Genomic DNA, 14,278 nt, shown 5'->3' on the forward strand with positions numbered 1-14,278 from the left:
TCCATCCCCAACCAATGCACTTTGTCTAGAAATAAGAAGTCTGGTAAAAGTAATATCTCAACGCTCCTTTGCACTTTGCCAACCAAAGCTCTCAGTTTATGAACGTGGCCTCTGCTGTTTGGGTTTGATGCTTTCACCATTAATTGTTGGGTCGCCTGCATTATTCAGTGGGTTTTGCTGGTGCCATGTGTATTTATCTGATGTTTACAGACTGTTTCTGTTAACTACCACAGGTTTACACCCTACGAGTGGTATAACCCCCACCCATGCAATCCTGACTCAGACGTGGTGGAAAACAATTTTACTTTACTAAATAGTTTCTGGTTTGGAGTTGGAGCTCTCATGCAGCAAGGTACCTCGGTTGCCCATCTTTGTCGCACGCATCCCACAGTCTGCTGACAGCCTTTCATGCTGGTAAACTCCACCGTGAAGCCAGAGGGTAGCCTGAAAAACCATCTTAGGAATTAAAAAAACCTGACTTCCTAGACAGTTCTAAAAATAACAAAGATAAAAATATGATCTAAATGGAACTCTTTTGTTAAATATCTAAAATAAGACTTCTATCAAGCAATGAATACAAATTTTCCTAGAGGGAAGTAAAGGATAAAGTACCTTAGAAATTGTTTACAAATTTGCATAGATGGAGGTATCAATCTTTTCCTTTTCAGCCCTAACTCAGCAAGTCAGAGGTGTGAAAGGAGTGCAATTTGAATCCTTGCAAAATTAAGTAAAATTAAGTTGACTTACATTCTTTCAATAGCTGACAGTGTCTAAAACTGTCACGTAATTACCACTCTGACAAGCCCTACTGGGATTCATCTTAGCTTCCCAGTAACTTTTTACAATCACCCTCAATTGATAACCATAGCAACAGTAAACTGTAGAGTTTGGGGAAATAAAATTCAAACCATAGAAATGTAATGTATTTTATACAATGTCTATGATTTGGGGGATTTTGATTTTGTTGTGGAGGCAGAAGTGAGTTGTTTTAACCTTTGGAAGAAATCCAGGTCTTTTGTGGATTTTCCTCAGCTTTGACTTCAGGGGTATGGTCTATAAAATACTTCTCAAGATTAAATGCATTAATTTAAGGAAATCATAAGTCACAGATGTTGTTGTGTTTGGAATATCTGCTCATTTCACAATAAGCTGCAAAATAAATTGGCAAAGGAAAATCTAACTGGGATATATGTTAAATGTATTTATTACTTGGGAGTGAACCCTAAGACTTCTCATGAGGGAGTTGTTATCATACTACTTGAAATGTTTATAGTCTGAGTCTACAAATTAAAGGGAGAGAGAGCAAAGGTCTCTAGTGTGGAAATACCAAATAATTGAGGAAAGTAGGTAAATCCTTTCCTCATGCAATTAAGCATAGTTTATGCGGGCCCTGCTAAATAGGTGTAGACACAGCACCTGATTTGCTAGAAATCACATGCATGAGTTTAGAGCACAGCATAGAACTATAAACCCTGCAGGAAAATCCATTAGAAGCCATATACATTTTTACCAGTGCATTTCATTTTTAGGGCATTTATCTTATAAGCAATTACTTTCAAAGAGCGAAGGAGACCCCTACTCCTTCCCTGTAGCTTGCCTTCCCTTACCATTAGAATAGAAAAATATAGACTTGTGTCTCACAGAGCATGCAGCAGGTCTGTGCAGGTACCTAGGGCCTTGACTTCCTTCTGTCATATGAATGTACTCACCCCCAAAACTTCTCTTTCATATTCTACCTGTTTGGAGTTTACCATCATCCACAGCAAACCGTGGGATGCAGTGTCTGCTAGTTACCACTACCTTGGGTACATGACAGTCAGCCCCAACCAGACTCTGCTTGTTTTTCAAGATGTTTAAATATATTTGTCAGGTGAAACAAATATTGCCATTACAAATTTGTGATACTGGTGACCATTAGTGCATCTGTCCTCAGCATGTGGCATTGGACCAGGTAGCTAACCCTCTGTATCGACTGTTGCACTCTCTCTTGTTAGCAGAAACTTGTCACTGTACTCAATTGGAAACCATTTGGTTTAATTTCTTTTTTAATGTGATGATCAGACTTTCTCTTTTCTACAGAGCGTGAGCAAAGTCTGGATCAGGATTGGCTGTCATGTCTGCCATAAAAGGCACTAAAGAGACTTCAGCAAGTATTGTCTCTCATCCCCAATATATTTTAACGATGTTTTACTCTACTTTTATTGCTTTCATAACTTCATCCTCTAGAGTTCTGAACTTAGACAAATCATCTCTACTTGAAGGAAGACTTTTCTAAGTAGATCAATTAACATTGAGAGTCATGAAGGTCCCAAAATTGTGTGAAAATAAAAAACATGATAAAATGTTGAGAAATCTAATTCGTACCATCTATCAAGGGTTTAAAATGTAATCTGAGTAGGTTTCTACTATTTTTTGTTTAATTTCCAAGACAATCTCATCCAAAAGTATAAATATGTATTTTAAAGCGTGACAGACGTGAATTTATATTCTTTCTTATTGCATATCAACAGTTGGTTATTCATCTGTCCAGTTTTACTGCGTTATGATACATAATTATACAAATATACAAATAATAAATTAAAACCTTATCTTTTCATAAACGCAACCAAATAACATAAAGTTAAATTTACAACAAAAAATCTATACTTATAAGCTAAGAAAAATATGTCTCTTAACTGTATTACTTATTTCCCATGGCCATTTTATGAAATAAATGGTATTTTAATGATAACCAACTGAAGATCTAAAATAATATCACACTGCCACAAGGCTGCTAGATCAATTAAGTACAAAGATATGAAACAACCTTGGGCATTAAACACACACACACACAAACATATAAATCCTATTAAACCACAAGATTAAAACAACTGCAACAAACTGTTCCCCTAAATCCTTGGAGGCAATTTAATGGAAACTATTATAAATCTGTGTAATATTACACACCCAAATTCAAACAAACAAAAGAAGGAAATTCAAATCACAGTGAAACCATTTACCTCATTAAAAGGGAATAAAGCACAAAGATGCTTAACAGCATTAGGAGGCTAGATCTGTTAATTCAAAGCACAGAAACTGCCAACCTTGATCTGCTTATCACAAGCCTTGAGCTGGCTTTGATTCATGAGCAATATATGTGTCTGTTTATAGATTAAATTTGAGCATAAACTCATTTATTTGTAGATTGGTAAATTCCAATTTCCCTTTCCATTTTAAGCCGTTAATTTCAAAACACCCTGCAGAATAGTGAAAGGATCTTTTAAACCAGGTATTTCACCTACTGTACTTCACCCTTTGAATTTTTAAATGTAGAGTGTCTTTCTTCCACTTTTTAACTGGTCACATAAACTGTGTCATGCGTCCAAGTTCATGGAAGAAACACTAAGTCGAGAATCAATGGTGAATTTCAGGCAAGCAGATTAACCAAAATCCTTCCATGAATCAGTACAGTTGGAGTGAGCTCTGCATATATCCTCTGGCCTCTTTTAATTCTATGGCTGGTTTTCTAGACTTCCATAGCTCAATTTGACCAAAAGTTTTGAGCTAGACAGTTTTCCTAGATGTTTGCCTTTTGTGTTAGTAAATTTAGCCGATATACCTTTTCTTGTAGAGAGAAAAGTTTTCTTGGTAAACACATTAAGTGCCTCAATGTCATCGCCTACAAATAATCATGAATCATCTGACAACATCTAGAATGTGTGTTTTTACCAGGAAAGATCACTTTTAACCTGAGAAACAGCCAGTCTTTGAATTATAATTAAGAAATAATACTTTAAGGACAAAATTATGCTCTTCAAGTGCATATATTCTTTTTAGTTAAATGAGAATCTAAATTAGAAAAAAATAATATTGACTTTAAAAGTAACACAAGATAATAAAAAATGATTCATCTACTACTGTCAAGTATGGTTGCATCCTATTTTATTTGATTTGTAAAATCCCAATGTTTTATTAAAGTACATGTGATAAATGGCATGATATGTTAATCTTCTGCAAGTTTCTCACATTCTTTAACCTTAAATAAAAACAAGTTAGCATTTCAAAGCTTTCCATATTTGTAAAAAGACCTAGAACATTTTATTTCACACAATAAGATGCATATTAGCCAGTAATAAAAGACCAGAAGTCTTAGGATTGACTTTTCAACAAAAACAAGGAAACTAACTCAAATCTAAGCAACTAAACTAACTCTATAAATTTTAGACATAGAATATTTCAGGGTTAAAATCATTTAATACCATCAAATGTCGATAAATTACATTTTAAGCAATAGCAGTAATTAATGATAAAAGATCTTTAAGGGCCTAGGCTGGTGGTGTAGTGGTTAAGTTCACGTGCTCCGCTTCAGCGGCCCCAGGTTCGTGGGCTTGGATTCCGGGCGCAGACCTACACACTGCTCATCAAGCCATGCTGTGGCAGTGTCCCACGTGCAAAACAGAGGGAGATTGGCATAGATGTTAGCTCAGTGACAATCTTCCTCAAGTAAAAAGAGGAAGACTGGCAACAGATGTTAGCTCAGGGATAATCTTCCTCACCAAAAAAAAAAAAAAATCATTTAGATTTTGCTCCATTTTCTAAAAAATACATCTATTCCACCAACACCCAAGAGAGTAAGTTCTTGATAGATTTACAGTTTTTATGTCACAAAAATGCATTATCTCCCTAGACTAGTGTCAAATCAATCATAAGTCTTCCCTCTTCTCCTAACTCTGTTTAACACTCTTACTCTGATGATACTGTCACAGGATCAGAGCTGATGCCCAAAGCTCTATCGACCAGAATAGTTGGAGGGATATGGTGGTTTTTCACCCTAATCATCATTTCATCCTACACTGCCAATCTGGCTGCCTTCTTGACAGTAGAGAGAATGGAATCCCCCATAGATTCTGCAGATGATCTGGCAAAGCAAACCAAGATAGAATATGGGGCAGTCAGAGATGGATCAACAATGACCTTCTTCAAGGTAAGGAACTGACAATGTATTCTCAATGGTTAGCTCATGCTGAGAAGAGGGGAATGTGGAATCATTCCCTCTGTCCTCAATTTAGTATACTTAGATCCACAGATCAGTATCTTCAATATCCTCCCTTGCCCTGGTACCAGAAAAAAAGGTGCTGTTTTCTGAATACAGTCTAACCACTCATTAATTAATCGCTCATGTATGGAACCAACAAAAAAATTCCTTAATCTGAAATTCTGACAATCAGAATACTTGAATATCGTTGTTCTGTTCTTTCTGTTCTGTACTTGATGAGATAGAAGCAGATGATGACAAGCAAATGTGTTGATATTGGAATTTATTTGAAGGATTAAAACCAAAAATTCCCTGGTCTAATACTGCATCTGCACTAAGGACAATGTTCCCAGCATAGCCCGAAACTTTACAATAGCCTGGAGTGCCGTCTAAGGCACAAAGAGAGAATTCATTAGAATCAATATAGTTTTAGCATCAAGTGCGTTTCATTGTTCGTCCTTTTAATTACTTACCCAGAGTAATGAAACTAATTTCTGCCTTGCTTATGGAATAAGCCTTAGTACTTTTATTATCAAATCTCGGATACTGTATCTCCCATAGGAAAAAAAAAAAAGAAGGATTTTGGTAGATCCAGGGAGGTTTAGAGATGGCATAAATACCTTAGAGATATAAAGTTCACTTTACTTATGAAGAACACAAAACCTTCAGAAGCTAAATTATCTGTTCAAAGTCACGTACTTGATCTGTGATAGAGATGGTCTAGAACCTTCTTTTAAGAGGTAATTATGCATGTGAAAAAAAGGAAAACAGCAGTTGTAATCAAAATATACTTTAAAAACACCTTTGTCAAGGTTTCACACTGAGATTACAAAAAATGAAGTTGTCGCCCCAGGATTGAGTGGACTATTTTGACTTATGAAGAATGTTAATTTAGAAACAAAAAGTAAACACTTCTTTGTATAACAGTATTGGTTCGCCAAAATTGGTATTACCTATGCAGTAAATTTGGTTTAACCATTAACAATAATAATAGTAATTAAAAATTTACTTTATTTTAAGAATAAACTATATCCAGAGGTTTATCAAAAAGCAGAGTGATATAAAAAGTTAGGATTTGCTTTTCCTCTATGTTAGAAAATATAATTTTAAATATTCTATTTATTTCAAGAAATACGTCATTGGTTTAATGAATGTATAAAGTGTGGTGATTGTTTCTTCCCTGGCCAAGTGTTGTTTGAAGGACAAATGACATTAAATAGATGGCTTTCCAAGCTTCTGAAAGCTTGGATTTTCCTAAAATCGATAGTGTGAAGAGACACAAGTGACCCCAAGCTAGTGATTCATCACAATACTTGTCAGAAACCAGAAAAGTCACCTGCAAGGTGTATAGGACAGAGGGACACTGCCAAAGTAGATCTGGGTCTCTCTGAAAAACTATCTGAAATGACTGACCTCTTTCACCAATATCAAAAAGTTTTAAAGTATCAGGAAGTGGGCGAGTAGAGGCAGAGAAGATTCTACTACCTTCTAGAAGCACATTGCAAATACAGAAGAGGGAGAGGCTGCCCTTTGCAGAAGCAATGGACCTGACTGTGCCACTGTGCAAATGCTCCATGTATTCACAGATTATTCCTTACCCTCATTTTGACTTGTTTCTCTTCACACACCTCTTTGAATATAAAAGGTGCTGGTTCCCATTTTTCCTGGCGGGACCCTGGGGTGACCACATGGAGGTGCGCTCTGCATGGAGGTGCAACGACCATGTGAAACTCTCACAATGGCTGCTCCTGGACATTTTCAGAGAGGGCTCCTGCCTACTCCCTGGTCCTGAAAATGAGGCACAAGTGAAAGTGGTCTCTTAGGTCACTAGGCAAACGATAAGGCAATAAGCATCTCCGGAGAAAGAACGTGGTGGTAGTACCAACAACAACCGAGAGAATAGCAGCCTGCGCTGCACGCTGACTCCTAGCCACACACTCTGTCTCTAAACGCTTTCCATACATCATCTCGTTTTACCCTTATAAAAGCCAACTGAGAGAAGGACTAATATTGTCCCTGTTGTGTGATGGGGAAAATGAGGCACAGCTTGGGTAAAAAACTTGCCCCAAATTTACAAAACTGGTGATGGAAGAGCCAGGATTCAGTCAGACTTCAGAGAGTTCTAAACCTAGAGTTCTAGGTTCCTGAGGGTGGAGAATGACCATTTTGCCTGCCATTATGTTCCCAGAACCTCAAACAGCACCTGGCACACAGTAGGTGCTCAGAAATATGTTTTCAATAAATGAAAAAATGCACTAATGAATCCTAGTAAAGATGGAATTTTATCAGAGGGAGGGAGGGAAGGAAGGAGCTGAGGAAGTGTCTGTGTTCAGGCTGCTTTAACAAAATAACCACAAACGGGGTGGCTTACAAACAACAGAAATTTATTTCTCACAGTCTGGAAGCTGGAAGTCCGAGATCAGGGCGCCAGCACAGTTGAGTGACAGCCCTCTTCCAGGTGACGGACTTCTTGTGTCCTCACATGGTAGAAGGGGCAAGAAATCTCTCTGGACCCTCTGTTGTAAGACACTAATACCGTTTATAAGGGCTCCACTCTCGTGACTTCTGCATCTCCCAAAGGCCCCGTCTCCTAATACCATCCTCTTTGAGGGTTAAGATTTCAACACATGAATTTTGGGGGGACACATTCAGACCACAGCGGGAGGGATACATTGAGATCCACACACGAAGAGACACTGTTGCCAAGTTCTTTGATTGACAAGTTAGCTTGCAGCCCAGCAACACTATTTATCAAGAAGGAATTTATTTGCAAAAAGAGAACAAGGACTAAATCCGATTTGGTTTTCCCCTTGAGGGAGGCAAGCTGTCAGAAAGCTTGAGAGGGATACACACTCAAGGTTCTTAAGCTGGATTATTCCACGAGAGAAAGAAACATTCCAGCCTTTTAGCTCTCAGTGTAGTTCCACTTTAAGTCACTGAGTGACAGCAGTTATGGTCACAAGGACTCAGTCCTGATCTGCTTCTACATTAATGTGTCACCTCTGCTGTGCCAGTGGGGCCTCCCTCCCTCCCTTTCTCTCTTAATCAAAGACAATATCCTCTCTTAGGCTGTCAAATGAAATAAGGAAAGCTGTATTTGCCTAGTCTAACCTAGCAAAGGTTAGGTCTGATCTGTTGTTGGGTCATAAACCATTTGCTCAGATGGGTCCCATTGCCACTCAATCACAAAGAAACTTCTAATAAGAAGCATTTTCTCATTATGCACTGTGTAACTTAAAATGCTTTGTGCCCAGAAAAAAAAAAAATATCCCTTTGGCAGCACCCAACTTGTAGAAACTTGTTTTATTCCTTTCAAGTTGATTCTAAACTGTTTTACAGCTAAAGAATAGGCCGTTGCAAGGAGGAAAGGACTATAGAAATTACCAAAATCCATGAACAGACAAAATATACTAATCCCTCACATTTGGTCCCTGGATCACAAGCAAGGGATGTTTTTAGTGAAGTTTCTCCTTGAAAAATGTGGCCAGAAGTTGCTCGCTAAAATTCAATCCAAGTCCATTGGCTTTTTTTCCCCTAGACTTTGTATTCTTGCAGACAGCATGACTTTAGATTTCAGATTTGGGATATTTGATTTTCAAAATGAAAAAAAATAAAATTTACTTTTCTTTTAGTAGCTCAGGTAAGGTTCCACTCTCCACCATCTGAATTCAGGTAAGGGTGAGGGAATAAACGGATTTTCATTAGGCAAGTGCTAGGTCAAGTTAAGACCTGTCTGAGACAAGGGAAGCTGAAACAGTTTTCCTTTATGGAGTCATTTGTATGTGGAACAACCACACTGATCGTCAGAGACTGTATTTGCATGAGAGAACTAGGACTAAATCGTAAATTGAATCCCACATACGTTCACAAAGCTTTAGGTGGACACCCCGAGATTCTAGCTGATGTTGTCTGTAAAGAAAAGAATAACTCTAAGGTTTGTGGCCAAGATCACTCAGCTCCTGATGCTTATTAAACATCACATTTCTCAAGGTCTTCAGCACTCTGAGTCTTAAAGTCTTAAGCACTGTGGATAATGTAATAGCTATTTGACCAAAGGGAGTAGTCACCACTAGGCCAATTAGCAGGACAGATTAAAGAGAAGCAGGCTATTTCATCAACTGTTCAGGGACAGTTGAAGATGTTTTAGGAAATTCTCCCAATATCAGGGGACCATTTCTTTCTCCTTACCAAGCTGTCAATTAACTAATGGACTCTTTATAAGTCAGTGTGTTAATAATTCAGAATTTATTTTAAGAGCATTTTTCAATAGACTCCCTGTTATTTTCTACTTGAGATAGTACTAATTAGTAATAGGATATTGACTATATTGCTTTCTCAGCTCTCTGCTGGTGAATCACTTGGTATTTTCAATTGTTTCAAAAGCCTGAACAGTCAAGGCTTTTCCTGCCCTCCCAACTCCCTGAGACCACAACCAGCATCTTAGGAGGTAACAGAGCACTCAGTTTATAGCCAAGCTCTGTGGATACAACTTGAGTACAGCTTCCCTAAGACCTATGTGACCCATTTCCCTCTTCTGTATCCAAGAAAATTGACAGCAATGGCCTCCAACTGCTTTTCCTTTCATAATGGAGCGCTAAGATACTGATTTTCTCCATCTTTCAGAAAGTAGGGAACATGCAAAAATTCTATTCTTTCTCCATGTTGTAATTCTATTAATTACCTTCCCAGATAAATGGAATAGTCCAAACTTTGGTCTCTCAGTGACGGTTTAGCGAGTCACATTTTTTTCCCCAGATGAAGAAAGCATTGTCATGAAAAAATCTAATAGCCATTTGAAGCCTAAAAGAAAAGATTTCTCAATGTCCCTTGCAAACCATTATCCAAGCAGAATAATGGTTTTAGTCCATTGTTCAGAGACTGGGGATACCAGCCAGTCTTCTCAGGTGACATGACTAACATCAGGTGCTGGGATATAAACTAAAACTTACAGTGAAGTACTTCAGATCGCGGGTTCTGGAACCTGACGACCTGGGTTCTGATTCTGACTTTACTGCTTATTAACCAAGTAGACCTTGGCAGGTTATTCAAGCTCTCAGTGCCTCAATTTCCCCATCTGTAAGAATACCTAACTCATAAGATTATTGTAAGAATTAAATGACTTAAGAGAGGTGATGTGCTTACAATATTACTTGGCAAATTGTAAACAATAAAAAAGTGAGGTATTATTATCGCCAACAACATCATCACCATTAGCATTCGACACTTACCCCCAGCTATTAGTCTGACTTTTTGAATATCTCTGGATTTAAAAAAACTCTAGTTTGCTCATTGATCAGCTTCCTTACCATCAATGACCTCTGGAAGGTATGCCTTCTGCTAATGGACATTAAAATCCAAAGGGAGTGCCGGTGCCCAAGATCTCAGAGACCTTCAGAGGCCAGGATAGACAGACAGCCCTTGGAAGCCCTTCCTAAGCACATACATTGCATTTGCAGAAGAACCGCTTCCAGATGGTAGGTAGGCAACAGATGGTGAAGCTGCCCTTAGAATTCAGCTCAGAAGCAGAGGGAGGCAGTTCAACTTACTTCAATCCAATTTATATTTTTTCCAAGATCTCCAATATGACTAGCACTTGAGCTTGGCACTGTTAAGAAATAAGAGAGGGGAAAAGGTATACAATTTTGTGCACCGCTTGAAGACCTGAGTATCAATAGAAAAACAAGATGCACACAGACCCATTAATGACAATGCAACATGTGATTAAGAAGCGTGCTTTGTGCAGACAGGAAGTGGTGTGTACATCAGAAGAAGTCCTTGTGAGTCAGACTGGCTAGGAAATATTCATGTGAGAAATGCCGCTCAGTAGAAGCTTGCCTGGTAACAAATCACTATCCTCTCAGACCCAAGCCAGAGGATTACACAGATTAGATCATGATTCAGCTGAAAATTACTTGGATAAAATAAGTTTAAAAAAATATAACAGACTTGTCATTTCTGGCTTTCATGGTCTAGGGACTTTGGACTAGCTGTGGGAATAAGGGACTCTCTAACCTTTATAATCTCCTTCCAGGGAGTGGTTAGGTGCTGTCATCAACCCAAAAGACATTTCAAGAAAGTTACTGAGTACCGCACCAGTGGAATTGAAGCAATGAGTCATTATGGGGAGATAGGTTTCAGACAGAAATAGTCATATAAGGAAGCAGAAGATGAAAGACATTTCTCAAACTTCTCTGCATAGAAAGGCATTCTTTGTGTAATAGCTGTTAGCTTATGTTTGAAAGATCCAGCTAATTTTATCGTCAGTGTCCAAAATGTTAAGTCCCTGTGGACTAAAAGTGTATTTGTTTGGGAAGAAATCCATGAGGTCAATTAAAGTTAACCTTTTTCAAAGCCAAGTATATTGCCTATAATGGACCAATCTTTAACTCTAGACAAGAGAAAAACATGAAAAATATTTTGGCAAAGGTGTTTAAATTCCACTGAGGGAATATTTTAAAGGGAACACATGAATTTTTAAAACCTTAGATATTCTGCAAATGTCATAACTTTCTATCAATTCAAGGTAGGAACATAATCAACTACAATAATCATATTATATACATTTGAAGGACAGATGATCCTCACTACACTATAAATACATTTTTCTGATAGTCTTCCTTCATAGTGATTTTTGTAAATTAAATCATAGGTTTAAAACACCATAAGAATTTATTATTTAATGAAATAATGTATTTAATCATGTGTTAGACAAAATAGTTGTTTTTAAGGCAACTGATGTATCTGTTCCACAAGTTTGGATTTCGACATAGCTGATTTCCATGTTTTTGATTGATTTTTTTAAGGTTTTTTTAAATCAGGGTTTACCTAAAGTAAAATTAAATTGGAGATTTTAAAATGTATTTGTTTTGGGTACAGTATTTCATTTGTTCAATATGCACGTATTTATCACATTTATAAGATCACTTTTGATAACAAAGAACAAATATCAATAATTTACCCCCAGCGTGTATATATATGTGTGTGGGGTTATAGATATTGGAAAAATAAATACATATATATGGATCTATATATAGAATCTGCAGACATATTGGTCTGAAGTAGAATTGCACAGTGATCCATTCTATTGAATAATAGGATTATACATCTTTGCTGAAGAAACCCTATAACCTGGTTGAAGAAATAATGTGATAAATAACACTTCTCTAGTAAAAATGAAATATTAGAGGTATATGTCTATAAAATGGAGGTTCTTTCAGTCTTAAGACCATATTACACTCCAGAATTTACATACTGTACACGTTATAGCAGAAACCCTGGAACTGAAAACAGTGAAATTGTATGGAATACAAAATGCTATTAAAGGAAAAAAGATAAACAGTATCCATGTTTTCTTTTAGGTTGCACTTCCTAAAACATTGTCTAATTTTTTTGTCTAAACAAATGTAAGCTGCCTAATTTCTGTAACTAGTTCCCATACATTTTGTGATGACTACAAGAGTTACAACAGCTCTGGTTACAATAGAAAGACACCACAGATAGTTACTGGGATTCTTTCTTTAGAAAATTTGTTGATGCTGTTGAAACATTAGCCAAGTCATGAGTTTGATATTCTGTGTATTAAAACAGAGTCAATTCTCTATTGATTAAGAACACAGACCCTGGAGTCAGATTTCTAGGATCAAATCCTGTCTTCATCATTCCTTCATGTGGTGTTCTGTTTACTCATCTGTAAAAGAGAAATAATAATGGTATCTTTCTCATATGATCACTGTGAAGATTAAATAAATTGATATAGGCAAAGTGCTTAGAACAGCGCTTCGCACACAGTAAACACTGCGTGTGCTGGTTATTATTACTATTTTCAATAAGTAGTTTTTAACTGCACACTGACACATTGTAAATCATTTCCCAGTGAGTGTTTAACTTGCCTGCATTATAGCAGAAAAAAGAGAAATAAATGATGGTCATAAAACAGTGATGCAGTAACACTCCGTTATAACAGATTTTAGATGGGAAAAGGCTTCTTTGCTAACAATGTTTCATCAGCATCAGAATAGCCACTTAATCAGGTTTAAACAGACAAAATGAATTTATCTAAACCTGATGCCCTTCCAGGATTAAAAAAAAAAAAAACCTTGATGATTTCAGGTTTAATAAAGGAGGCCTTTTCAGCTTTAACGACTTTTGCTAAGAAGCTCAGAGTCCTTTACAAATATTCTAATTAACCTTTGACATATTCGGTAAAATAAGAGGTAATCACCATTTCTATTTTTTAAATATATATTATTTAGAGCAATTTAGCAGGTTGAGACTATAGAAGATTTAGAAATGTAAAAACATCCAGACTGTCATTCAAACAGTTTGGTCTTTTAATATTTATGATAATTTTCCATGAAGTATACTCCTATTTTTAAGAGTTATTAAGATTTGTGTCTTAAAAATGGAAAATCTATTAAAAAGGAATAAATCTAATTTAACTACTCCCAAAATAGTACTTTTTGGTCTAACAAAAAATAAATATTACAGAACAGGGCATGACAGAGGACAGAACTCAGAAGGAAGGAGGAAAGAGACCCTAATTCTGTACTGGCTCTTTCACTAACCAGATGTGACCTTCTGGGTGTCATTTAACTGTCTCTGAAGTCAGGACCTGCATAAGTAATATGAAGGGATTAGTCTAGAGAGTAGAATCTGGGGGTTGAAGGATCCTTAAGTGAAACTCTTCCAACCATGAAGTTCTCCTTGTAGGTTTCCAGTGGTGGAAAACTGACTATGTCCTAAGGTGCTTGAGCTATCTACAGGTATTTCTAACTGTTAAATAATTATTCCTTAGCCACATTTGGAGTCTTCCTGTGAACTCTAAGCTCCCCAGCTTCTCAAGTGGCCCATAATTCCAAATGTGGAATACAAAGGAGCCCCACAACAGCAAACCTTCTAAATGAAGAAAGAGAACGTTAAATGAAAGCAGAAGAGTGCTGTTCTCTGTCCCACCATGGTTGCCATTATTAGGCTGGAGTGAGACTAGCAGGATGGACTCAAAGGAATTTAGAATGTTTCCTATACCTTCAACTTGACCAAGTCCTCCACCAAGCGAGTTTTCTTACTGAGAAAAGGTTCTGTCCTCGATGCTTCAAAGGAGTCTGTGCCAGCTAGATTTCTCCTCCAGCATCTCACGGAATTCAGGCCAAGAACAACCTTCTACTCCAAGAAGGGAGGAGTAAATGTGGTTGAATTAAATCCATGACCTCCGGCTCCGTAGAGCAGTGTTTCTCAAAGTGTGGTGTGAAGAACGTGCTGACTCAG

The 14,278-nt window shown here is 37.2% G+C and overlaps 1 protein-coding gene across 1 annotated transcript in view; it reads left to right on the plus strand.

Moving 5' to 3' along the window:
- Positions 1-14,278, plus strand: part of GRIK1 (glutamate ionotropic receptor kainate type subunit 1) — a 123,915-nt gene that overhangs the window by 98,648 nt on the left and 10,989 nt on the right. Inside the window, exons 13-14 of the mRNA XM_087417866.1 lie at positions 234-352; positions 4,746-4,963. Of these exons, the coding sequence (XP_087273992.1) occupies positions 234-352; positions 4,746-4,963 (337 nt within the window). The remainder of the gene's footprint in view (positions 1-233; positions 353-4,745; positions 4,964-14,278) is intronic.

Source organism: Ceratotherium simum, chromosome 27 (genome assembly GCF_057802395.1).
Source record: "Ceratotherium simum simum isolate JZ-2026a chromosome 27, ASM5780239v1, whole genome shotgun sequence".
Classification (NCBI taxonomy): Eukaryota; Metazoa; Chordata; class Mammalia; order Perissodactyla; family Rhinocerotidae; genus Ceratotherium; species Ceratotherium simum.